This window comes from Monomorium pharaonis, chromosome 11, assembly GCF_013373865.1.
Source record: "Monomorium pharaonis isolate MP-MQ-018 chromosome 11, ASM1337386v2, whole genome shotgun sequence".
NCBI classification, from domain to species: domain Eukaryota; kingdom Metazoa; phylum Arthropoda; class Insecta; order Hymenoptera; family Formicidae; genus Monomorium; species Monomorium pharaonis.
This window is the reverse complement of record NC_050477.1, coordinates 3,010,965-3,038,490: the sequence shown is the minus strand read 5'-3', so window position 1 is coordinate 3,038,490 and position 27,526 is coordinate 3,010,965. Positions and strand designations below refer to the sequence as shown.

The window sequence follows — 27,526 nt, the reverse complement described above, 5'->3', positions numbered from 1 at the left end:
CTTTTTTTACGCCTCATTTCCGGCTTTATTTAATTAAGCCTTATTTCATGTATCACGTTTTTGTTATATAATTTTTTAAATGGCTTTGTATATGCTTTTGAATGCTATTGAACACCGAGTGTTTTTTCTACCACCGCTGATTAAATGACGGTTAGTCATTACGCATAAAAGCGTTAGGTTTCTTTGCCGGATTTAATCTGAAACATTTTTATATATTTTTTGTACATCGAAACTTGTTCGTAGAATGGATCAAATAATTCCAGGTCGAGAAATTATCTGTATCTTAAAAATCCCTATGCGTGATTTACAAAGAGTTAATTATTTAGATATTTTTTTAAGTTTTAAATTATTATAAATTGATCCAGGGATATTAAATATTATTCATTTTCCGATAATAACAGAAAGATGGTCACAGTTTAAAGTAATCGATACAAAGATTTAACATTACGAATAATTCGTAATGTTCGTACTCTACGAGTTTTTGAGTTCCTTGATATAAATATTATAAATGAATTAAAATAAAACTCACTTTATTAATATCTGCGGGGAATATGCGGATCAGCGCGCTTCTTTGGCGTGGAATTAATTTTCTTTTCCCGATGGCTTTCCGACGGCCAAAAAATACGCCGTGTCGAAGATCATTTGTCTGGTGTTCGCTAAATGGAGCTTCCGGTTGATCAAACCGCTTGAAAGCTCCGCGATGCAGTTCCATGCGGTTGCATTCATTGCACGGTCCACCGAAAGTCCCGAACAGTTCTATCAGTCTCCAGCCGTAAAGGTGATCTATGGTCTCTGTGCAACAAAAGGGCGCAAAGTTCGCATACCTATGCAAACTTTCGCATCGTCGACCGGCATTCGCGAAATTGTACCACGCCTTTGTCCATTTATCTATCTATAGTCGTCGATGATGTAATTGAAAGCGAACTCTGATTATTAATGTCAACAATATGAACTCGATATCCTACCGTCGTTACATAATAGGTTACATAATATTGGAGGAGATTACCTAATGACCGGAAGTCTGCGCAAAGGTCCGAAAGTATATTAGTTAATATAATCTCTCAGATTATGTAACTTTACTTTTCTAATTCAGCCAAATTCGAATTTTTTAAATAACAATGAGATTGTTTGATATCAAAATTATTAATATCTTGGAATATATAAGAATCGGCCATATGCCTTCTGTGTGTATTTTCAAGGGTTTAAACGTCACATGTAATTTTAGGGACGTTTTCTTTTCTTCGAAGACTAGGTTTAGACGCATTTATCTCGCGAGTTTCACCACTTTAAAGAGATTTCTTTATGGATTCGCAGGTTGACAGTGCTAGGCGTTCTACTGGGAATTCTCGAGTGGGATCGTAGCCATACCTGCATTCTTCTCCTGTGGGAATACGTGATCGGATATGAAGGTCTTTTCGTGGCCTGCATAGCGGTAGAATTCTCTATCTGCCTCCTGGCGACGAGGGGCAGCATCCTGGACACAACGGCGAGAGCGCCGATGCAGTACTTTCTTTACATTCGACTGTGTGAGTATCTTTGACCATGTACCCACTGTTAATCCGTGTTATATTACATGACGAGCGTAGTGGTAAGTGAAATAAAAAGAAATAAAATTTGTAGCGCCATGTGGTCATCGTTTTGTAAACGATGCATTTTACCTTAGAGAACATAAATTTTTTACGATTTTGTTTCACGTTCTCTATTTTTACGTTCTTTTTTTTTAAATAAGAAAATCCATTTCATTAAGAAAAAAGAAATATTGCAAGGAAACACTTGGTCGCACTTTTTTTATGTGATGCAAATTCTTTTTAATCACTTACCATCGGTATCTATAATATTCTCGATATGCCGAAGTTGCCTCTCGACAATATTATTAAACTTTGGACCAATATTGAGAGACTGTCAACATGAAACGTATTGATGAAATGGTTTGATGACAATCATAATATTTGTCATGCTACATGTTATATAACATCCCCTATCGTGCCTTGTACCGTGTATAAATATGTAATATGTTTTAATTTTTTACTACTAGCACTTTTTACATTTTAATTTTAAATTTATGTTGCGAGTATTTTTCGCTTTTTTTTTTAATTTCCGCATCTGTGCGAGACAAGAATTGTTTTGACTTAATAAGTATTTTATAATACACAGTGCCCTCAGTTTTACTTAAGCGCCTTTCCGTTCTCCGAGATTTATTTTTCATTGCAGTATCATTAAATTTCGCAAAATTCGTGCGAAATAAATTTGCGATTCGATTATAATTTAACGTTGACCGATGAAAATAGAGTGACGAGGGATATTGAGTTTTGTGAAGTCAAATTAATCGGCTAATTATTTTTTCTTATTTTCTAGTCATTGAACTTTATTCGTAATTTCTTCGCGGTTATTTGTGTACGTTTAATCGAAAGAAATATTATCGTCACATTTATTCTGATTAATGATAGCGGCTCTTTGACGAATTTAAACTTAAATTAATTGTTTGTTACAAACCGTAAATATAAGGTGTGATGCCTGAGACATGTAAATACAGTAAAACTTTTATGTTTTAAAATTTTTTTCTACGTGCAAAACTTAATTCTTCGTAGATCTCTTTTATTCATCTGGTATCCTCAATACCAAAGGTCTCAACCTTTGTTTAAAGCCCACAGTCGACTTACTGATGAGTAGCAAGTTTGCTCAGGTCACTTAGGGCCATCGACCGATGAGAACATTAGTACAAGTTGAAACTCGTATTGAGAATAAGACGAAGGAATTTACTGTATGAGCGAAGAATTGAATTGCACATAGAGAAGGAAAAAAAGTTAAATTTTGCATGTATATACGCACTTTAAGCACATAGGCCTTGTAGGTTTTATTATCAAGCTAATTATCAAACTTGAATTTAAAGTTTTTGTAATTAAAATTTTAAAGAGAGCTTGACAAAAGTATATAACAAAATACTGTTTTTTTTTTCTTACTATCTCATTAAAATTTGATGTGACAACAGTGGTAATTGTAGATATATCGAATCTATTAATTCTACGCGGTGATTCGAAAGCTTCTTACAGATCAATAATCACGGTCATTGTCGTAAGTGGGTTAACTGTGTTTGTTTCATCGCGGAAACACGCTTACCACCCCATCGGGGTTTCCGCATCGGAAGACAAACGCCACTATCGCGAGCACCGCGGCATGAACGAAGAAAGTTTTTGTAAGTTGCGTGTTGTCGATCGCTTTAATCTTTTTAGCCAACGCGATGTCGATATGTCGGGGTGACAGGCGTACTTTCTCATTACTGTAAGAAAACTTTGCGTGAGTTTAAATAACATTACAAGGCGCTTGATAATAGCGTGTGTTAAGTTAGCCCTCACACATTAAAATTCGGTAGTTCTGATATGAGTTCTCGTTTTATTTTGAAGAGATAAAGAGTTCCGTGTAGTTTAGAAAAAGAGTTCTGTTGATTAACACTCAAAAATTAAAATTAAAAAAAAAGGGATGCTAACATCTTATCGAAATTTTAGATCGAATAGTTCTAAATGATCTTCATTTTGCGATTATCTAGAGTTCCTGAAGCATTAAAAAAATTTCAATACATTTTAAAAAATTAAAAATTGTTAAAAATTTGAATGTAAAATACAATAATTCTAAGATGTTTCTATTGTCATTTTATTTATTTCAATGAGTTCTTGACGAAAAAAAATTTAGAACAAAAAATTAAAGAATTATGAACTATAAATGAAATTTCAAAATCAATTAAAAATGACATGTATTTGCTTATCATATCATCTACTCGCTTTAACATGTAAGACTTTTCGTCAAAATTTGTCGGAAACTACCCATGCAGAAATGCAGTCAGAACTATTCGGAACTCCAAACAGTTATCAGAACTACCGAATTTTGACGCGTGGGGGCTAATTTAACACACGCTTGATAACAAGAGACGATTTTTTGCAGCCTTTCTTCCACTTTTATATTTAAAATTTTTTTCTGTATATTCCGGGAGATATTAACTAAGAACGCTATTTTGCCTTAGATTGCTGCATTGAGGTCGAAACAAATAAAATTGCAAAACATGAGTTTTTTACGGGGATTTGTTTCTAGTCTTGGTATTGGTGGAGACCGGATGGCTGTGCGCAGGTGTTACTTGGCTAGTACGTTATTATCAAACCTGTCCAGTGGACCAAGCGAAAGATGTTATGCTAGGTAAGTTCTGCATTCAAAAGTCGTATTTTTCCATAGCGTAATTAAAAAGTCATAGATTAACCGATAGACGAAATTCTACATCACATACAAGTATTGACAATCTGTATTTGTGTATATCATCCTGAAACAATGTGATGAATAAAATGATACGACTTTATAAACTTAATTGGTTAAAAAATAATCGAGATAAGAATAATTTACATATTTAACTTTTGCGTATGAAAAACAAGTTAAAACTTTAAAGTTAAATAAGAAGAAACAAAATATTTAAATAAAATATTGCAAGTATAAATATATTATAAATATATTTCTTTTAACAATGATTATTGTGGAAGATATGTTTTTTTCATTACTTAAAATTGTTGTGTCATTTATTATTTCACAAAGTTTGATCTTCGACTATTGATTAAATATGCCATCAAATGCGAAATCGATTCGAATTGCGCCCAACAGGTTTGGTGATATCGAACTGGTGTCTGCTGGCGTTAATGATGGTGACCATTTGGTGCACGTATGACGCTGCTGGCAGATCCTGGGTGAAGATGAAGAAGTATCAGCGTAGCATGAAGGAGGCAGAATCGAGAGGAGCAAGATTGCATTACAAGCGCAGCGGCAACAGAAGTCGAAATTGGCGGCAACGGTAAGTCATCTCATGCACGAAAGTATTTCGCAATTTCTTTTTTACATTTTACACATTGCAGCTCGTCTAGCGTTTTAGCATGAATATAGCTTTTTTCTCGGTTTTACGAGAATTTTTCTTACGACATTTCTTTTGCATTTTTATGTGCCTCGTAATTACAAATTACATAAAACGTTAAGCAATATTTTACCCGCGCATTCTCACGTATTTTTTTTAAAGAGAAACAGGAAACGATTCGAGATCTCACTTCTATTTTATTTTTATACATTCTCAATGATAAATAAACGTAAAGTTGAAACTGGTTTTATTACAAAAAAAATTCAAGAGAACGGACAGAATCTAAAAGAGTAAGATTATCTTGCGGAAAATAGCTCTTAAAAAGTGTGCTTTTATTTCCAAGCGTATCCAAGCAGTTTTTTCACCGTGACGACCGTCGTCGATCTATTTTACGTTCCACCATGGCGAAACTTTTCCGCGCTGCTTTTTTTACGATCGTTTGGATTTATGCGTTGCCGTTGGTAGAGTATCCGAATGTTCTGATGAAGACACAATTTACATCTCTTGTTGCAGAAAAGTAATACGTGCCTATCAGGACAGCTGGGACAATAGGTGCAGATTGTTGTTCTGCTGCATGGGTAATTCCGATCGCAATCGGGTGAGTAGTGTTAAAAGAATTAATTAATAGAGAAGATATCCAGAAGAATAAATCTTTATTGTGTATTTAAGAGTTATAAATATAGAATAGTTTACAAATCATATAAAAATGCATTTTCTTAAACTAATCAAGAAATAAATCTCTCGGAAATATTAATCTAAATAATTTAATATATTTTGTTGGATTTTTATGATATTTTATGTGTGATTTTTTAAAATACATTTTCAAATTTATCGAGAATTTTAAAATAAAATAGAGAAAATTGAATATTTTAGTAAACTATAGATTTCAGAAAAATTAAATTTATCTAAAGAAAAATTGTTGTGGTTTTTACGAGAAATTTTGTGTTGTTCGCCAAACGCATTCTGACAGGAAGAACGATGTGTTGTTGTTCGCAGAACTCGTTCGCCGACATTGCTCGGTTGTTGAGCGACTTCTTCCGCGACCTGGACGTGGTGCCATCGGACGTTGTAGCTGGTCTGGTGCTGCTCAGGAAATTCCAAAAGATCGAGCGCGAGTTAATAGTTAAGCAGCGCAAGAACGATACATATGAGTTCCTGTCGGGAGTGCCGGTCACTCCACGCACAAAGTTTCTGTCCCTAACGGAGGACGGCGATCTCGGCCACTTTCAGTTGGCTATCCACTATATGCACTTTGCCCTCGCCGCTTATGGCTGGCCCATGTTTCTCGTCGATCCCTCCACTCAACTCTGCCAACTATGCACCAGGTAATTACGAGACTCGAAGCTTGTCACATTATCCAATAATTATCTACCATTTTCTGACAACTATAATATAGTGTAACAAAGAACATATGTAACTGTAGTAAAATATAATAAAATATAACGTTGCGTGAAATATTAACAAGCAAGATTTTTAATTTTAAATGATTAAAAGATTATTAACTTTGTTAAAAGCGAATTTTTAGATTTGCCTTGCAGATAAAATATTTTACAGAATGAAAAAGGTTATATTCTTGATTATCTCAAGAATATTTTAATTACCTTTTGCGTTTAAGTATCATAAATTCGTTTATACTTTTTATATTTCGCAACGATCGATATAAAATTTATACAGTATATTTGCAAACTTTGAGTTTATTGCGATATGATGTGAGCATACAGAAAAACTTTTATGTAAAGAAATATATATATATATATATATATATATATATATATATACATGTTACACGATACAGGAAAATATTGTGAGAAAGATCGTATAACAAAGTAATACCAAAAGAAATTCTAAAGGATATTGAAATCGACAGTCAGTGCATTAAAATATGCAATAACCGCAAAGCGGTAATTTTGTAGAAAGTATGTTTCCCCCGCTGTATTTCTCGTTGGATCAGTATTTTTGCGTATATGACACACAGTATGACACCCCTGTTTCTCCGCGTGATCGCTCCATCCGCAATCACATAAGTAAACTCATTGGCCACGACATCGTCTCCGTCTTTATCTTGTTTATCTGCTCCTTTTATACGCGACAGATTGCAATGTTGCTGCTGCTTTCCTTGCGGCACTCGTCACGAAGACACGGCGACGATCGTCGAGGACAATTGCTGCCGGTGCAATTACGCCGCCCTGAGCAGAATGCTCGACTTGGGAGAAATTGAAGTCGTTTATGCGACCTTCCATGTCGACGTTGGCGAAACTCCGTTCTTCGTCGCGCTCGATTATACAAAGAGAAAGGTTTGTCGACGCGGTTTATCTTTGATATCGTTTATTAATCGCAGAATTACATTAGCTTCTTTAAACAAAGAGGCAAGGTTTACTTTCTATCGATACCTAGATAAATTTACGACGAAGAGTACTTAATGTGGTAAAGATGGCTTGATAGAATTAATTATAAGATGTTTAATTGCAGTCAGAGATAATTTTATTATGTTTCTTAATAGCGAAAGAGAACAAATTTTTTATGTCAATATTAACGTCATCGTTTTATTATGTTCTTTTTTACTATTTTAACATCTCTAAGACTTTACATTTATCTTTAAAGTATTATTTATTTACCAATTTTTGTAGTTTTTTTTTATTTTTTCTTTTTTATACCTTTTAATTACACATTTTTTTACACGTACTGCACGTAGATTGTGATCAGTATACGAGGGACCTTAAGCATGAAGGATGTACTGACAGACCTGAATGCCGAGGGCGAGGTGTTGCCTTTGTCGCCGCCGAGGGAGGACTGGTTCGGGCACAAGGGGATGGTGCAGGCCGCCGAATATATACGCAAGAAACTGCAGGAGGAGGACATGATCGCGCGTGCTCGTGCAAAGGTAGGCTATTATGTGCAAATGAGTCGCTTGTCGTTGCTCGTTATCGAAATGGACGGTACTCCCGAAGTAGTTACTGCATCGCTTTAGCTCGTTATTTTTATGATAACCGATAACGGAATAGCGAATGTAAGCGCCAATTTTAGCATATATATACAAAATGTAATATACATATATATTGCATTTAATTTAAGAGAATACGAAATTATATTGCATTTGCTTGCATCCTTAATAATAGCTTCCTCTCTTCTCACGCGACAAAAAAAGAAATCTCTCTCGTCGATTTCGCCTGAATATATTGTACAAAATTTTACATCCGCGAAAAAAGTTTATCATCCAGATCATCCATACGCTTTTACTTGCAGCGAAATGTGCCAGTAACCTTTTCATCACGGATAATACATCTCGTTGAGCATATTTCATTTTGGGTCAATTAAATTTTCCCTTTCCATACATCGTATGAAAAGATAATTCAGTCTGTCGCGCGTACATAAAATCTCATCTAAATCTCATTAATCGCGATAAAAAATTTGTCGAGAATAAACAAAGACAAAGCAAAATATTTATTTGATTAAAAAATCTAAAACTGTATGACAATGTAGACGACTAATAAGGGAACCTCGCAAACTCGAAAATTCAGATTTTAATGAAACTTGGCGTAAATGTAGAGGGGGTAAATACATGAATTTAGAAATTTTGTTTAGTTTACGAGATATATCGAAAAACCGCAAAAATGTCTCAACTTTGAAGGGTGGTTTTACCCCTTTAAACCGTTTTTGGCCACCAACTAAAAATTTCTAAATTCATGTATTCACCCCCTTTACATTTATGCCAAGTTTCATTAAAATCTGAATTTTCGAGTTTGCGAGGTTCCTTTGTAAGTGTCGTTAAGAATTAGCTACATCGAAATTTAGAATATTCGTATTTTTATCTACCATATTTTTTGTATTATCTCTGAAATTTAATTCTTGAGATATTATTATTATTCTTATTTAATGTTTTCGCAATTGGTCTCTTTTAGAGATCCTAAGAAGGATTTATATGTCAAGAATAATTAGGAGACTATTTGGGATTTTTGTCGAACCTTTGCAGAATCCCTCTAGGGGCACACACCAATTTGGATTGACGTTGGTGGGGCATTCGTTGGGTGCTGGCACGGCGGCGATTCTCGCGATTCTATTGAAACAGGATTATCCAGACCTGATGTGCTTTTCGTACGGACCACCCGGCGGATTATTGAGTATGCCTGCCCAACAGTACACGCAGGAGTTTATCACCTCCGTGGTGGTGGGCAAGGATGTAGTACCGAGAATTGGGCTTCGACAGATGGAAAGTCTGAGGGCGGACCTCATCAACGCTATAAAGAGAAGCGTCGATCCTAAGGTAAAAAAAGGAACTCTCTCAAGTTGGATCAATATTTGTCACGTTTGAATCGATAATTGAGCGATCAATTTGTCCGCGAATTATTCCAGTGGAAGACAATAGCGTGCTCGGTGATGTGCTGTGGCTGCGGCTCGACACCCACGTCGGCGGCCAACCTGGAGGCCGGCGGTTGCATCAGTGAATACCAGCGCGACAAGGACCGGGCGCGCGCCCAGACTATCGTACCCAGCGATTCCAGCATCGCCCTAACTCTGCACAGGCCCCTGTATCCGCCGGGACGGATCATACACGTGGTGCGACATCATCCGAACAAGAGCGAGTGAGTACTGACTAATAGTTCGATTTCTATTTCTCTTTATATCTAAAATAGGACCTCTTGATTACTTGTTCAAGTAAAACTTGATGTAAGATTTGATCCATCGAAAATTGAACTTGATAACATTCGCGTTGACTTTGAGTTACGCTCCCTCTAGATAAATACTTCTATTTACAATAGTATATAATAATACATAAATCGTAATATGAATATTTAATACGAATAATAAATTTTTAACTTCAATCATTTACTTTTTTATTTAATAACACACTGTTAAACAAATTTTTCTATCTTATATAAAATATTTCTATTAGTATTAAATAATGATTATTCGCTAAATCCTTTCTATAGATTCCTTTCTATATATCATGCGAGATGAATTTGATCTTACTCAGTTGAGCCGGAAAAAATATAAAGTTAATCGCGCCTGTATTTCTTTTTAGGCAGAAGTATGAGACGCGTTGGAGGTATGTGTATCAGATCAGTTTGTACATTTTCAGGACTACTGCTCTGAGTTGTTGCACTTTGGAGATATACCCGCATGCGTCTCTATTAGGCCTATATTTATCCTATATTTATTACGTAGGATGTTATTTCCTCCCTTTCGATATCAAAATTTTGCTCCGTAATGGTTTCTACCTATAACATCTCGAGAAAAATGTATGTGCCGGCATATATCGGATATATATTTTATTTTATTCTTCGTATAAATCGTCTGTGCCCTAATATTACAAAGTTACGTGATCGTTATATTAAAAAATTTGAATTATGATATATAATTTTTACCAATAGATTTTATACGAGATTGTTAGTTTGTTTTCAATAAACTTAAAATTTAAGAGAAGCATTAATTCAGAAATTCATAATGCAATTAAATTTGCAACGTGACGTGATTGTCAAGAAAAAAAACGTTTCCTCTTTCCGAGAATTCACATACATCTTTCTCGGGATTTATAATGCATATGCATGACTAGAATGTTCCATACAGGTAATATCTCGCCAAGGGAAGTGGTTTGATAATTTTTTTTATAGCTTTAATGTATCCATCACGATTCATCAAAACAATTTAATACTTTGGTCCTTTGATTACGGTCCTTACGTGGATTGAGCTGCATGCTTCCACATAGTAAATGATCTCTCGTAGGAAACAAATTGGTATACGCATGATGTATCGTTTTGTCATAACGAAATTTTGTTTATTACAATAAAATTCTAGAGATACAATATAAAATCTAATATACATATAATGGAAACAGATTGAAATGAAGAATAGTGAAGATTTTATCACAGATTTCTGTGTGTTATGAATATTTCAACAAAATCTAAAAATTTGTTGTAATCAATTAAATAGCTGTTATCTTGCCTAGAAATAACATGTTGCTTTATTTTTATTCTCGAAAAAAAAATATATATGTATATATAAAATAATTTATACAGCATTTTAAATAAAAAAAATGAAATTTTTAAATAAACGCGTTTATTGTTGTTAATTTAAATGAGAAAATTTCTCTATTTTATTAAAGGGAGTAGCTATGATATTTAAAAAAAATTTATAACAGAAATAAGCGAAAGAAACAATGGTCTCGTACGAGTTTAGGAGATTCGTGGTTGGCTCAAAGTCGCCTTTTCACGTTGAATTCCAGACAAGTGTTGAACAAGCGTGAGCCGGTGTACCAGGCGTTGTGGGCCGGTCCATGCGATTTCGACGAGGTACTGATCAGCCCAGTGATGATACAGGACCATATGCCGGACAACATGCTGCGCGCGTTGAACAAGGTAAGCAGGGACGCGAGCGTCGTACGGCAGCAAGTAAGACGGTCGCAGACATCCCTGAGCCGAACCCCGTCGGTGAAGCCGGGTCATTACGAGCCCCTAGAGGAGACCGCCGACGGGCCGGACGTTCCCAACGACGTAGTGATCCAGCGGGATCGAATAACTAGAACCGCAGATCAGGTCGCAAACGGTGTTGATCACGCATGTATTCGCCCGGGTGTTGATTGCACGTCGATCGTCGTCGACGTGGAAGTGCACGAGCGCAAAGAGACGCTACCAGAATCGCATTGACGATCAGAGATTCGTCCTCCGCGAGAGACGAAATATTTCACGATCATAATTTTAACGACGGATCCTCTTCTCGATCCGTTACCGAAAATAAATTCGCGATTCACAAGATAATCGCGTGTATCGAGGGATCGTCGCTCCTTCAGTGATTTTTTTAGGTGTCTTCAATTAGGATACTCGATGAGTGACAAAGTTGCGCGAAGTTACACGTTAGATTATAACTCATGAAATTTATTTATTATTTTGCTGCAAACGCAAGAAAGAAACATTGAGGCATTTTTATGCATAATTATTTATTTGACACATGTCATGTATGAATTAGCGTAGAGCGTAGCTGTAGATTCGTATAGTGTAATTTTGTCTAGTGTAATTTATTATTATTTAGCGTAATTATATTATTTTTCCGCCTTCATTACTCGAAGTTGTTCGGTTGCGTTTGTCACAAGTGCATATTACTACTACTGTGCTTGGAAATGATACAATGGTGTACATGTGATTTATGAATACAACTCGACGTAGAAAGAGAGAGAGAGAGAGAGAGAGAGAGAGAGAGAGAGAGAGAGAGAGAGAATGTATAAAAGTTTATTTTTAATTAAACCTAGCAAGACAGATTTAAAAAGAGTGCTCTTTCACTGCAAATTAGATTTGACAAATTCATACAACTATGTATTTTATAACTCATTAAAATACATCAATATTTTTAGATGAATGTTTTTTTCTCCCCGAAAATTCAGAGATGGTGTTAGCAATTAATTTAAAAAAAATTTGTTATTTTGTATCAAGAAAATCAGGTTTTGGAAAATCAACATTTGAAATTTTTGGGGATTTTTAGATTTTTTTAGATTCAAATCTGTATTGCTAGGGTTATAAGCGATGCATGGGAATTTGACAGGGTCGCTTCAGTAATCGATGATAATGAAGTAATTACACACACTTTACAATTTTTTATGATAAGATTGATAATTATTAATGTACAAAATAATTCGATATCTACATCAGATTTCGCACTGTAAAGGTAAATTTGAAAGATTTGAAAGAAAAAAAGTAAAAGAGAAAATATGTAAAAGATTCTCGGTTTTATTTTCTAAGTGTCCTTTTGAGTTCAGTGATATTGGCTTCGCTATCGCAATTACTGATTAATGGACTCATAATTATTCGCTTTTGATATTGCAGATATTTTATTTATTTCGACGATATCGCTGCTTCAGTGTAATGTGCGTTTGCTGAACATTCTTGTACTTATTATATTGCTAATATTCGCCTAAGTAGAGTAACATGACTGACATGCATGCTCTTGTATACTGCATGAATTATTGTTTTGTGCCGAATAGTAGCCAACCAGCGGCGTATGAATTCATTATTATTTGCACGATATATTTACATGAAAACCAATTTCATGTACAATTATTTTACACGAAACGAACAGTGAAAATTACAATTTAATTGATTATTGTAGGAAGAGAATAATTTCTCTTAATTTTTCTTTTATAGGACATATTATATTTTATTTTTAGGTATGTACGATATAGAACACTGAAGATAGATTACATTTTAGTAGTGTTTGTTTAGTAGTGTGGACAAATATCAATATAATATGCAAATATGCACAATAATGATTCAATTAATTAATGAATCATTATTAGTTAATATACTTTGATTACAAGACTATTAATTATTTAAGAATTATTAATATAATATTATTATATTTATCCTTAATAATGTTTTTACAATATACGTCTCGGTTTTATAACATATTTTTATAATTAATTTATACATTAATTTTATACAGTAAACAAAAGTTGGCTGCTATTAATTCGTTCGTTTAACGAAAAATGCGCATTATTTTACGTGTCTCTTATGAGATCGATCTTTATTCTTCTTCAATTTCTACGTCGTCTTCTTCTTTTGCTTATTGCACTCAAAACGATTAGAATTTAAAATTAAAAAATTAAGGCATGCTTGCATTTCTATAAAAACTATTTCATATTGTTATCGCGTATTTGTCATTAAAAACGATTGTTCAATTCAATTTTGTATGATTTTTATTTATTTTGAAGATTGCACATATAACATTTCAGTAGAATGTAAGATTTGACGATCGTTTTTAACTCTAAATACGTATTTAACTCTAGTTACTAGAATAATGCGGGTCGACCTTTATTATACTGCAATGTTCGCTACGAAAAATTCAAACAAAATTAAACTAGAAGTTTTACACTAGTCGTTTTGTGAGTGCATTTTCTATAACAACATCGTTATTTTATATAATTCGCGATGTAAATATTTTTAATTAATACAATATTTTTCTGTCACTAAAAAACGTGATTCACTATCGAGGCTTTCTAATCAAAAAAATATGTTTATAAGCTTTCTATAGCTTTACACACGCACACATACACATACGCACACGCGCTTAAAAATAGAGACAAAAAAATTATAATTTATTTACACAATTATAAAATAAAGAAATTTTAAATAACATATATAATAAAATTATATATTAATTATAGAAAATATTTGTATACTTATTTGCAATGCAGCGTACATGTCGTGACACATTGAACATTATTAATAACTCTGTTTGCGCCTATTATTATTTTAAGTTCATTTATTAGTTTAAGTTGCGTCTCACAGCCGCTATTTTTGCCATTTTGCAATTTATTTGTGTTATTAATATGACTATCACTTTTATCGCATTTATCTTTGCTGTAATTTACTCTGTCAATATTAAATTGTAATCTTGTTTAGTAGTAAATACGCATGAACCTGATAAACAATTTTGGTTCTATAAACAAGTAAACTATAAAATATATATTAAAAAAGAATTTTGTGATAAATTGTCAATGAAATGAATATAACTGTTGAAACTGATGTAATTCGGTATTGAGAGACTTTAATTAAGTTCAAATTGAAGTTTCAACACGACAGGAAAATCAAATATAATCTTTGGGTCACACCGACAAAACTCGCAATCGAACAGCCGCAATTTAGCTTGAAACACGAGCAACTACTTTACAACGAAATCAGGTGACTAATCGCGCGAGCGGTGAAACAATAGTTCTTTAACTCGATTTTGCATGCCCGTTATCGTCTTAAATCTACAACGAAAAGGAAGTCGATTTCCTCCTAATCACTCCTCGGTTCGATCAATTAGCAAATGGTGTTTTCGAAAAGTAAAAGGAGGAGTGCAATCGCGGAATTTTAACAAGATGCATTTGGGGTCGACACGAGAAACAGCTATTACTTAATTATCATGCCGATTAAGGTTTGACGTGGTACCTACTGCGAATTCAGCGTCTAAATTTCACGCCTCGAAACTTCGGACAAATTTAGCAGCAAAATTACAAAATCATGTTTCGAGATCTTTTTCAAATACATTTGGAAGACGTTCGCGAGAGAAATCGGAGCCGAGCTAAGCAAATAAGCGGTGAAATGAGCGCAAAGCGGGTAGCTGAGGGTGGCTGCGATGTGGATTAGGTGTTGGCGTGCAGAGATCGGGGCTGCGCAGAAGCGGGGGCAGCGACGGTGACGGGGGCCGATGCTGCTGCAGCCACCGCGATGGTAGACACGACGGCGACCGAGTTCAGGGGGCCACCCCTCGATCACCACCCAATCATCGTGACGTTCCACCATCGGGGTACACCGGACCACCGCGCTACCGCACCCTCCTCGCGTCACGACACAAGGTACTTGGGATACGGGAGGCTTGATCCACAGAGCTCGAACATCTCACGTAGCGAAATATCGTAAATAATCCCCCAGGATATTCCGCGAATATTCGAACGTCCAGAGCTGAATTCCGTGTGTAAACGAGGATAAATGTACGAGATAACTCGGAAGTATATTTAACACTCTATTTTCTTTCCTCTTTCTCTTTCCGGATCTCTTCCCACCGCGTCATTTTACGCGATATTACATCATAAAGAACGGAACATTTTTTTTACGTTCCAAAGAAATATATCTATATAGATCTGCGATATAAACTTTAATTTTAGAAAAACAGTTGAAACAATATGATACATTTTAAAAACGAGATGTAACTATCGTTTTCTCTCCCTCTTAAAAAAAACAGATTTTTACATATAAAAATTATGATACTTGTTACTTGATACGATATTATTTCACGAATAAACATTTCAAGACATCTTCGCTTATGTAAACCATATTAGAATAAAATATTTTGCGTGGAATCAAACTGGAATATTTTACGGATATTGAAATCATGATATTCTGTGGTTAATGGGATCAAACCGGGATATATTCTACAGATATTGCATTTTACATGAGATGGCTCGATTCGCGTCATCGTCCATTGAGCATTTTCGTATACAAAATGTGAATTGAAATAATAATTCGAAATATTCGAGATTTTGTCGGTCGGTTTCAGGGCGAGATATTCGATTATTGCGCTCCGACTAAGGGATAAGCACTTCCTGACGCAACATTGATCGCAATCATCGATCGAGAATCAGTATCACATAAACGCATATACATACACACACGCATACACATACTTAAATGCATGCGCATCATGCACTGATTGGTGATATCGTCTTCATTGTGCACTCGGCACTCGACTAGAGTCGATTGGCCTGATTGATTCTAGAATAGATTTTGACGAGAGTATCGTCTCGTCTGCATGCTGGCAATCATTATGATATATCGAACAGGTGTGATTGACGATAGTAGGAAGTAGCGTCGAAATTGATGTTTGCAAGAACTCTTAGAAAATAAATTAGGTAATTATAAACAATATGAAAAACACAACTTTATTGCGCAAGCATACGTGTATATATTTGTCGTAAGCTTTAACGCAAAAAAAAACCAATTGATAGTCAAATGTTAATAATTCTTACATTTAATGTGAAAGGCCTTGTCTATTAGTTTCCATCTATATAAATACTTTTTTATTTTTTATGAAATATATTGTTTATACGATCAAAAATATATACTGTAAAATAAAAAAATGTAAACTAAAATATAGTTAATAGTGTTACTAAGTAGTGTAGTATGGTATGATGTCAAATCAATAAGAAGAAATCTTATCTCTTCTTATCAAATGTCAAAAAGAGCTAGAAAAGCCTCTAAAGACATAAATCTATAAAATCAAAATTAAAATCAACGAGAAACGTGTTTCAAAAAATTAAATTCACATTAGATCCATAGAGTGAACAGTGACGTTTTGAATGAGCAGAAAAAGCTCGGGCTAAATCTTTTCATAAAGGGGTTTTGCTGGACATGACGTGGAGGATTAATTCCATTGCCGTAAAAGAGAAATCAGGATAACGCGGCAATTCTTATCGTTGAGCGAAGCGCGTCAGAATCATTGGACGGATTAACTTTGAAGAAAAAAAGAAGAATCGAGTTTGCAATTAAGGAAATTCATGTTTTTTCGAGACGAGGGATAAATATCCCGTTTCCGGATTTCCGTTTGTGGCTTTATCGGCATGTTTCCGCGCGTTCTCATTATTTGCGTTAAATATTTCGTGGTTACTTCCGACTCTCTATTACGCAAATTGACTGTGTTCACGATTGATTTGTGGTTGAAACGCGTATATTGGCCATCTCCGATGCGATGGACAACGAAAATTGCCATCGGTTTTAAGTTTCAAAGACAATTTTGATAAAAACCTAAAGATCTATGAGCTTGCAATTAATTTACAATAACAAAAATTTCTTTCTTAGAAAATAGTAGACAGTATTTAAATGATAAATCAAAAAATTATAGATAAGTGAACATATAGTATTAAAAAATGCAGAACTATTGCCAAATGTATAATAATTTAAAATCAATAAGGATCATAAGGATAAGGTGTCAACAAATTATAGGTACAAAATTTAAACGTCAGAGATAGCTGTAGGTTCGAAAGTAGGAAAAGAGTCCTACGAGTGTTACTTATAAATAAGTGGTAAAATAATTTACACAAGGTGTTGAAAATGGATCATCTTTTGTAAATCGATATAAGCGCAAATAACGTATCCTTATATTCTTTATTAAATCTCGAAAAAATATTAAATAGAATTTTACGAAAACAATAGAAGACATTTGCAAAGGTATATTAAAAAAGAAAAGAAAAATGGCAAAACCGATAACGAATTCTTATTTCCTTTTTACTTCGTGGTAAGTTCGTTTTCATCTTCGCGTGACGTTTAATTATCAAGTGATTCGAGGCAGGAAATTAAAACGAGCGAAGCTTAACGAGACGTTTTGCCGAGCAGAAATTTGCCGGCGATTTCGTGCTCGAGAGATTCGCGGAATCGCGGGAGATTTGTACCTGTAGTTTCGCGACATTCTTTAACGAGAGACACGATTATACCCTATCTACGTCGTGGCTCGCGTCGTGCCAGGTTGTGACGACCCTCGGGCCGGCGAAGCCGCAGCGACTAGTGCCCGGACACGCATCCTCGACGGAGGCGTCATCGGAGGCGCGCGAGCATCATATGATCGAGGTCCAGGAGCTGGAACTGCAGGAGCAGGAGATGCGAGCCCTACTGTCGCCGTCCAGCCCGGTCAGATGTCACCTGGGCAACTTGGCCGGCACTCCGCCGCATCGGCTCTGCCTGGAGACGAGCTTCACGTCGCTACAGAGCCCAACGGACATACCGCACGCCGGTCGTGAACTCAGCGTGGACTCCCGGGGTATCCCGTGGGAATACGTCAGCCTCGCCAGCGAGCTGCTCCATACGCCTAGGCCGGAGGACGGCAAACCGTAAGGACGATCCACCACTTTGAACCCTTCGCCCGGTCCGGAGACTCGAAATCGATGTAATCGATCGGCTACTTCGATCGCGTTTTAGATAGACGAGGAAAAATGGCCTTTGTAAATTTTTTTTAATTACAAATGTTATAATACGAAAGTAAAGTAGATTCTTATGAGAAAATAAAAATAGAACTTTAAGGAATATATCTGAATGAATAGCAGGAGAATTATTCGAGCGCAAAGATCATTGGTCAGAGAGATGTAGAGAGATGTAAAAGGATGAGTCAATCGTCGCACCCGCTTTTCACTCAGATTCAGCAATTTCATTTCACGCTCTCGTTCACTCTCGCTTCTCTCGCTTAGATCCGAATCCTCACCACGTGCCGTGCACCTCAAAGTTATCCATCGCACCGACACGCGTATCGTAAATCTCACGAGATCACAGTCGCGCAGGAAGTGTTCCCGAATAACGCAAGGTCCGAGAGGACACCTGCGTCGTCTGGATCTTGAAACCGAGAGTCCGCAAATACGAGATCAACGGGAGAGAGAAATGACCGCAATTTTTTCTCCCCCCCCCCCGCGATGAAAAATTCATTGTTTCTTTTCTTTTCCTGGGCCTTAGTAGACCAAATCGCTGGGACGATCCGACGCGTACGGCGCCCTTGGCCACACCGGAAACGCTGTCGGAGGCGTCGACGAGCAGTCCGCCGTCGCCGGTGGTGCCGGCACCCAGGCCGATGCGACGCACCCCGAAGATCCCGGGAAACTTGTCGACGGCGGCGGACGACCTGAAGAATAATCTGCACTACGCGATGCTCTCGGCGAAGAACTACTTCGGAGGACGGGGGAGCACGCCGGAGGCAGCAACAACGGCAGTAGCAGCGGCAACAGCGAGGCGAGTTACGAGAGCGCCAGGAGCCTCGCCGCCGCCGGTCTTCCGCCGCCGGTCCCGAGACGACGGGACTCCGTTATCGTCAGGAGGTGGAAAACACTTTTTTTCTCTCTCTCTCTCGATTAAAGAAATTTAGAATTTAACTAGCAATACCGGAGAAATCTAATTATTTATCAACTATAAGTATTTTAAATCGTGAGTTAGTTGGCCGCAATTTACGAGTTATTAACTCTATTTTTTCTTCCATAAGAGAACTTTTTTTTAGACATATATCGCAAATAATATTTCAGAGAACAACGGACGTGCACGGCAGCGTGTTGCAGGGACGATTTGTCCTCGGAGAACTCGTCAAGCCACACGTCCTCGCACTCCTCGAGAGTTTCCCATACCTCACATCGCGTCCAGGTGGAGTTTAACGAGGAAGAGCACGACACCAACGGTTCCAGCTTGGATTTCTACGAGGCGAAGGTAGATATATGTATAGGCGGAGAAGAGTCACTTTACCTTTCGACATAAAAATCACTTGGACCGTCTGTGATCGTATATCAAAGTTCATGTCTTCGTATCTTCAGGGTTCCTCTGGCCAGCGAGACAGCAGCAACGACGTCTTTCTCAGCGTGCGCAGTTCACCGGAGTGCAAAGGGCTGATGGCACCGGCGACGGATCTATGCGCTGAATGGAAGAAAGGAATCGATGCCACGGGTGTGGGTGGCGACGCCTCGTTACCGCTTCTCCGAGGTCTGTCACCCACGCCGACTCCCGGCCAGCACAACTCACCATTTTTCAACGCTAAGCGAAAAAAATACGTGTATCCCATTACGCTGGTGGGACGAGGCGAGAGCAGCGTCTAGTCATATAGGATCTAGATGAATATCGATGAAAGAGACACGGTTAACGATTACGAAAGCATTCTTTACTCGTTGTCAATAAAAAGAAACGTCATAGTGAAGGAAAAGAAAATAATATCGCTCTCTACGAGACTCGCATATGAGTTGATCTTTTTTAACTTCGGGTGAAAAAAATTATGAAGGAACTTTAGTTCAGCGAATTGAAATAAAACCAATCGAGGACCACGAAGCATGGTAATAGTAGTATTCGGAAATAGACGTTTGGATACATGTGCCAAATTTTCCCTCTTCAACTTCCTCCTTAATCTACAAATTTCTCAGGTAATGAATTCAAACGGCAGTGCAAGAGACATGCGTGAAGAAATTGAGGTGTTTTTAAAACGTTCTTACGTCTTTTGCGCGCGTTTGAATTGTTTTTCTTCGATTCATAGATTCAGACAAACTTTCTTGGATCGTCTTATCTTGATACGAACATTCCGACTAATAATGAAATATTACAGTCTTGTAATCTTACTGTAATAATCGTTATTACTAACGATAACTTTAAAGCAAGATAACTTAAAAATATCAATAGCAGGAGGATACCTGTACATGTTCCTAAAGAACAATGTCGAACAATAACACCGAGTGGTTATTTTAATAATTGATTAATGACAGACTTAATTACGCAATAATCTACCCTTTGCGAGAGATTTTCAGTTCCATATCAGAAAATCTATTCCCACTCATTTAGTAACAGAAGGAGAAACTTATTTCTGCAACTATAAATCTCCTAGTCAAAATTGAAGTGTGTCCTGCAGCACGTCGCGATAACGGCCTATTTTGTAATGATATTGTTTTTTAGGATTAGTAAAGGCCACTGATTTTTATATATTTCTATTCTAAATGTGAGTTTGTCAAATGAAAATCGAATCTCGCACAGGTTCTGTTCGATGTTTTGATATAATTTGTAATGTTTTTAATTGATTTGACACCGTAATAATTATCGATACTACTTTTTTATTATTCCTGATCAAGTTGCACGAGTTTGATGACGACACTTTATGCGAATGAATTAAGAAATATTTCGCGAAACGTTATTGCGATTATATAGTCCAAAGAAAACGTGACCGTCAAATATGTGACCTTTGAAGATACTTAAGAATTGGAGTTTTGATGTCACTGTACTTATATAAAGAAATAGCACCAGGTGGCATTTAAATTCTAGTCAATACAAAATACGTTTAGAAAATGTAATATTTATTGTAATATTTATATAGTATCTTTAGGGAGTATTCGCAGAATATACAATTAATTTTAACATAATAGAATTATTTATAAGAAGGGAACGGCGAGAAAGAAAGAGTATAGTCTGTATATAGTGTATATGCAACTGATTATCCGCATATTGAGTGACCATAGAGCGACTCCGAAGATTATCAATGTAACGCGAACTCAATATTGCATACTGAGTGATAATAAATTATTATTACAGTGAATTTATTACTGTTTATCCATTACCGTACATCACAGAAAAGCTGTCTATATGTATAGTATAAATAGTAAATTGTTCGTTCCAAGAAACATTTGTATTTCACTTTAAAATGTTCAAAATTTCTCGCATTTGTATGTCAGACAAAGATAGTCTGTTGTAACAAAGTGAGCAGCGTAGAGCGACATATACGTTTGTACAAAAAAAAAATCATTGCACGGCGCTCGCCCACGGCGGTATCATGGGCTGTGGATTTTGCAGATAGGACATGACCACCGCCGATATCGACAGCATGAAACAGCTAAGGATCTGCTTGGCGTCTTCGCTCACCCGGGTGTTAGCAAAACTGATGCAGGAGCAGTAAAGCGCTACCCAGGAGCACCACTTTAGCCTCATCATCAGGCCGCACATGCTGAAAATCATTCCTATCACGTTCATGTACTCTGGAGTCATGTCGTCTTGCATGTGCGTCTGACTGTTCGAGCTCGGTGGCTTGTAGCGAATCTCCTTGTCTGGTCGCCTTGGGTCCGTCGAGCTATTCATTTTTTATGTCTGCAATATCGAACAGAGAATACAATAACTTTAGCTCCCCATCAGAAAATAATTATGTGTTATTATTTCAAGGCAACTACTATTTTCTTTTCTCCTTCACGAGAGCTTGGAGAAATTTATAGGTGCAATTAGTGGACGTATGATTTTTTTAATAAGCTGGATCTTATCAAAACATATATATGATTCTACTTCACCATGAAAGGTTATCGTTCCCCCCACAATGAATTATTTACAATATTAATTTATCAATGTAAGTAAACAGAAAATTTTCCGAGCGACAGCTGCGTACTTACGTGCGAATTGAAGTAACGTATACAAAAACGAAAGACTATTTAAATGACTAGTGATCTCCACGTATTCGTTAACAAGTAGTGAGTTGACAGCTCTACTCTCGCAGGAGGAAGTCCGAGGTCCGAACGAGGGGTCATCCCGTGGACGTGGACACGAGGACTCGCAGCGCCGCGCGGCCGTTCCGCGAACCATGAAACCTACGTGCAGTCTGTAGATCTCTCGACTCCCGACCACCCGACCATAAAAAGTTGGCGAGAGAGCCTCGTCGTCCGCCCGCCGCGAGCGAGGCTACCCGAGGCTGCGCGGCGCTCATCGTCGGCGATCATCGGCGACTCGCGATCGCGAAAACGTTCCGCGCGCGGCCCGTATCTCCCGTATTGTATCGCATTGTATCATATCGTACGTACGTACGTACGTACGCGCGGGTATGAGCGTTTAATCGCCCGCGTGTGGCGCCAGTGAGAGCAAGCACGAGGGCCACGAGGGAGCTGAGCTGAGCGCGAGAGAAAGAGAGGAGGAAGATGTCGAAAACCGCTGACAGACACAGCTATGCGCAGACCTACAAGCTCGTCGTCGTGGGTGGGGGCGGTGTCGGAAAATCGGCGATCACGATACAATTCATCCAAGTAAGTTTCCTTAGCATCGATATTCGTCCCGCCGATATTCGCGCTGCAATAGACGATCGAGTTTGGATCGTCGATCGCGAGCGACGCGCGTTCCCTCGATCCGAGGCGCGCGCAGGCGGAGTCTCTTCGCGACGAGATTCAAATTCGTTTCCCCGTTGCACTCGGAGAGCGCGATTTCTCCGAGGGCGAATGGAAAGAGTTCCGCGATCGTCACGTCATTTGTTGTCCTTTGGGGGCCGTCGACGCTCGAACGTTATCGTCGATTTTTCATTGGAGATATAATTGGTGAGGAGGGGAGGGGGGTGATATAAAACGAGGGAGGCGTAATCGCGAAATCCCCGCGAACGAGATATCGCGTTACGCGCGAGAAGGCGAGGGAAAAAACAATGTCCGAGTTGGACGGGTTATAGGCATTATGTCATAAGCGCGTACGCAATCGTCATATATGGTCATACGCGGCAGCGCCATGGCGCGTCGATTCCGACGAAACCTCGAGCGCGTAATCTCCCACGTATAACCCGCGCGAGGAGGCTGAAAGGAACGCGGCGCGGCGCGCGGCAATATTCGCAAGTCGAACCCGCGACTTGCCGGCGATCGGCAAACGTGGCTGGCGCGTTTGATTTTGAATTTTTTAATTTAATGTAGGCGTGTACGGGTGAAATATAAATGATCTACAATATCTACATTACGTCTGTACAAGATAAATTATGTTTTACGTGTCATTGGTTTAAACAATAATCAATGGATCATAGAAAATTCAGATACTTTATTAATTTTTAAAATACATTTTTATTTTATCACAGATATGTATTAACAATTTTAATTGTCAAATTACTTTTTTTAATATTTTGTTATACAATTAAATTTGTTAATATAACGTAAAGAATACATAAATAATCCATGTAGACGTAATCTTGAAATTTTTCATTTCGATCAAGAATGATTAATCGTGTCTTTCTAAAATCTTTTTTCAGAGCTACTTCGTGACCGATTATGATCCAACGATTGAGGATTCTTATACGAAGCAATGCGTCATCGACGATGTGCCAGCCAAACTTGACAGTAAGTGAAGGATAAATCAATTTTCTATCCCTTTGATTTAAATTTCTTTTTATATTTGTTTATTTGTGTTTGTTTGCTTGATCCAGTTTAATTGAACAAAATCAAGAATCAGACGTCATATCGAAATTATATTTATGTTGCAGTATTGGACACTGCCGGCCAAGAGGAATTTAGCGCGATGCGCGAACAATACATGAGAAGTGGCGAAGGATTTCTTCTCGTATTTTCCGTTACCGATCACTCGTCCTTCGATGAGATATTAAAATTTCACAGGCAGATACTTCGGGTAAAGGATCGAGATGAATTTCCTATGCTAATGGTTGGAAATAAAGCGGATTTGGACCACCAAAGGAGTGTAAGTGTCATTAATGAGCTATAGCAACTTAATCCGCTTGCTTCTTTATTTTTCTTACAACTTCTTGATTTGAATCTTTATTTTAGGTATCAATTGAAGAGGCACAAAATATGGCGCGCCAATTAAAAATTCCATACATTGAGTGCAGCGCTAAGCTACGGATGAACGTTGATCAAGCTTTCCATGAACTGGTACGAATCGTCAGAAAGTTTCAACTCTCGGAGCGGCCACCATTGAAACCAAATTACAAAAAGAATAAGAAGAAGTGTTCCGTGCTGTAATAACAAAACTATTTATCCTGATAGACGATTTATCCCACACTAATCGGACCATATTTTTGATGGTGAGTTTTCAGGGAGACAAAAAGAAAAAGATTATGATACATCCAAAATGGCAAGGATCTGATTTTTTAAAGAGATCTGATTTTTCATGATACAGTTTATGGCGAAATAATTTTGCACTCTGTGCAATAAAATGTTTTTTATTCGTATTTAGGATTGACGACAGTAAAAATTTCAATATTAATTATAAAATAAAATGCCAATTTCGCGCCACGTTTACACTGATGTTACTGCATGTATCTTTCTAATTATTGCGCTACAACTGTTACCGTTGACATCCAACATCGTTTCATAGCGATAATAATATGATTAATTACAATATGACACAGCACAATAACTTTTTTAATTTTGTTTAATTTATAAAGTTTGATGAAAAGTTTAATGAAAAGTAACTTTTCTTCTATTTATAACGAGTCAATTTTCGTTCTGCACAATTATTTGAATAGCACAATAGTCCAATGAAAAATATAAATAAACTATTTTTGTAATAAATTTTACTAGGAAAATAATCTATAAATAATATTGTTGAATAAAAAGTTTAACATAGTTTACAGTTATTATTTGTAACGCAATGTTAAAATTATACATAGATTATATGTTAATAAGCCTACTGATATAATTGGATTTAATAATGGACACAGGATCCAACGATTCAGTGTTCGTAGGTTTGTTTCTGCGTTAATCGACCGGTATATTAATGATCTCGATTGCAGCAAAACACAATTCGCAAATTATGGCGAATAGAAAAACGGGTTTTATTTCATAACGACACAAGTTCGTATGACAATATATACTTTGAACCAATACTTTGAAATATAATACAGGGAATGTTTTGTATGCACTAAGAATGTCATGATAATTATTATGAAATATAGAATATGCTTTTGCTCTTTATCTTTTATTTTAGAAAAAAATAGTTAGAGATATTAATTGAAACAGTTTATTCGTACATATTCGATAAATATATGTACCGGCAATATATATCATATGTTGATGTATGTGACATTTGAGAAATGCAGATAAGAGTTCATATAAATATTTTACAATGAGACGATTTAAATACACTATTCAACCACTTGTCGAAAATACTCCTGCTATTATTAGCATTCTAATTCGTCTTCCTTTAGGTTGAGTCATAATTGCGAAATCGCTAAGTCAAAATAACGCAGTAATATTGCCAGACGAACAAGTTATCAAATGCAGATATATCATTTACATTTGAGTTATTTCTATGAGAATTGTTCGAATTTTGTTAGAGCTATATTTACACATAGCACTTAGTGGTTGAAATTTTGTGCAAATTACAATAATACCATCAGAATGGGGCCAATAACATTTTTAATGCAGATGATCTTGTTATTAACAATTAATAATATATTAATGCTATATACTCCACAAGTTCCGATTAGCATGCTGCGTTTAGATCTTAATTTTGATGTTAAAACAATTAATGGTTTTTTATATTTACTTATATATTCTTTTCTTATATTGATAGTTAAACGTCTTCCAATAGTTATTTTTTAAATGCATGTAACTTTATTTAATGTTATATCTATTTTATAAAAACAAAACTATAATGTTTTCCGTAATTTTAAATATTTTAATCTTTTATGATACTTTGTTTGGAGGGGAAGAAAAATGCATGGAAAAAATAATAAATTTTTAAAATAAATTTAAGAAATGTTTTACTGCTTATACTTTTTCTGCTAAATAAATTTATTTTTATCTCTTTCTATTTATCTCTTTCTGTTTATTGAGTGCTATTTGTAATATAATGTGATGTAGTGGTTCGTGGTTACAAACATATTTGTGGAGAGATATGGAAATGTGTTCAGCTAATTTCGGTTTCACCAATAACGAAAAATATTTTTAGCTTCGACTTTTTAGAGCTCCACGTTTCACAAGATTTAATTCGTTGCTGGTGATACCGAAATGTACTAATAATGATATCTACTAATAACAATACTAGCTTTAATAATGTAGCTCTAATAATATTATATAATATATATGTAAGCTTACAAAACATTTTGACAGAAAATTACAAAATTATGCGATGATATAACACTAATAATTAATACAAATGTGTATTTTACAAAACATTATTTGTAACATTTACAAAACTCCAAAAATCGAATAAAAAATTCCATTTATTTTTGTAACTGAATATATATTTATATATTTGTAAAAATAATGTCTATGGCGAACTGATTTGTAGATTCAATCTATGTTTGTCAACTTCTGTAAACCAAATAATATGAATATAAATAATTGTTATTAATTTTTTCTGATATTTCCAATCTTCCGATATTTTACTTAAAAATGTATTTATTTAGAGTACGTCAAGAGGTTTACATTTACATTTATTGTATAATATTACAAAGAGCATCTTTACGAAGTTAGCAAAGACTCGAACCTTACTTAGCAGAGACTCGAACTTCATTAGCGGAAGTTCCTCTTCAAACCTTACTTAGCCGAGATCTCAAGCGGCATATATTATTTGAATTAAATAACATAATTTTGTGATATGATTATTTTGGGAGGATCAAAGATATTGTTACTTGGATTTTTTGATACAACAGTTTTTTTATTTATATATGCACTTGGCATTTTTTACCTTCTTTAAAAGAGTAATTTTGTTTGGATACATCGATAACACATATATCTTAAAGAAACACATATATGTTACATAAAATTAATTAAAGAGGACTTTATAGAATTCTATCATAAAGACATCTATATGTATATGACGTTTTTAATTTTTCTGTTCCGATTTATAACTATAGTCTTTAAGATATGGTTTTAAAATAGCTTTTAATGTATCTTAGTTTCGGAATATTATAATATTGATTTTAAAACAAACTGCAATA

The 27,526-nt window shown here is 36.0% G+C and overlaps 3 protein-coding genes across 3 annotated transcripts in view; 2 read left to right on the top strand and 1 right to left on the bottom strand.

Moving 5' to 3' along the window:
- LOC105838328 (diacylglycerol lipase-alpha) overlaps positions 1-21,439 on the top strand; it is a 44,631-nt gene extending 23,192 nt beyond the window's left edge. Inside the window, 16 exon segments of the mRNA XM_012683829.3 lie at positions 1,315-1,526; positions 4,084-4,185; positions 4,639-4,825; positions 5,396-5,480; positions 5,879-6,207; positions 6,975-7,176; positions 7,575-7,763; positions 8,853-9,143; positions 9,233-9,462; positions 9,903-9,926; positions 11,103-11,235; positions 17,869-18,230; positions 18,844-19,055; positions 19,058-19,202; positions 19,404-19,581; positions 19,686-21,439. Coding sequence (XP_012539283.2) covers positions 1,315-1,526; positions 4,084-4,185; positions 4,639-4,825; positions 5,396-5,480; positions 5,879-6,207; positions 6,975-7,176; positions 7,575-7,763; positions 8,853-9,143; positions 9,233-9,462; positions 9,903-9,926; positions 11,103-11,235; positions 17,869-18,230; positions 18,844-19,055; positions 19,058-19,202; positions 19,404-19,581; positions 19,686-19,964 — 3,160 coding nt within the window. The 3' untranslated portion in view covers positions 19,965-21,439.
- LOC105838332 (protein Asterix) lies at positions 21,184-22,427 on the bottom strand. Its single transcript, XM_012683837.3, has 2 exons — positions 22,278-22,427; positions 21,184-21,984 (listed from the first exon to the last, which is right to left on the bottom strand). The coding sequence occupies exon 2, from the start codon at positions 21,973-21,975 to the stop codon at positions 21,643-21,645; it is 333 nt and encodes a 110-aa protein (XP_012539291.1). The 5' UTR covers positions 21,976-21,984; positions 22,278-22,427; the 3' UTR covers positions 21,184-21,642.
- A 133-nt stretch (positions 22,428-22,560) lies between these two features.
- LOC105838331 (ras-like protein 2) lies at positions 22,561-26,937 on the top strand. The gene is made up of 4 exons (XM_012683836.3): positions 22,561-22,901; positions 23,876-23,963; positions 24,107-24,318; positions 24,405-26,937. The coding sequence occupies exons 1-4, from the start codon at positions 22,797-22,799 to the stop codon at positions 24,597-24,599; spliced, it is 600 nt and encodes a 199-aa protein (XP_012539290.1). The 5' UTR covers positions 22,561-22,796; the 3' UTR covers positions 24,600-26,937.
- Positions 26,938-27,526: the final 589 nt, after the last annotated feature.

Excerpts from the sequence above, each read along its gene's own strand:
- LOC105838331 (XM_012683836.3), top strand. The coding sequence starts at position 22,797 with ATGTCGAAAACCGCTGACAGACACAGCTATGCGCAGACCTACAAGCTC. Across the intron at positions 22,902-23,875 it reads TCACGATACAATTCATCCAA|AGCTACTTCGTGACCGATTA; the intron begins GTAAGTTTCCTT and ends ATCTTTTTTCAG. Across the intron at positions 24,319-24,404 it reads ATTTGGACCACCAAAGGAGT|GTATCAATTGAAGAGGCACA; the intron begins GTAAGTGTCATT and ends TCTTTATTTTAG.
- LOC105838332 (XM_012683837.3), bottom strand. The coding sequence starts at position 21,975 with ATGAATAGCTCGACGGACCCAAGGCGACCAGACAAGGAGATTCGCTAC.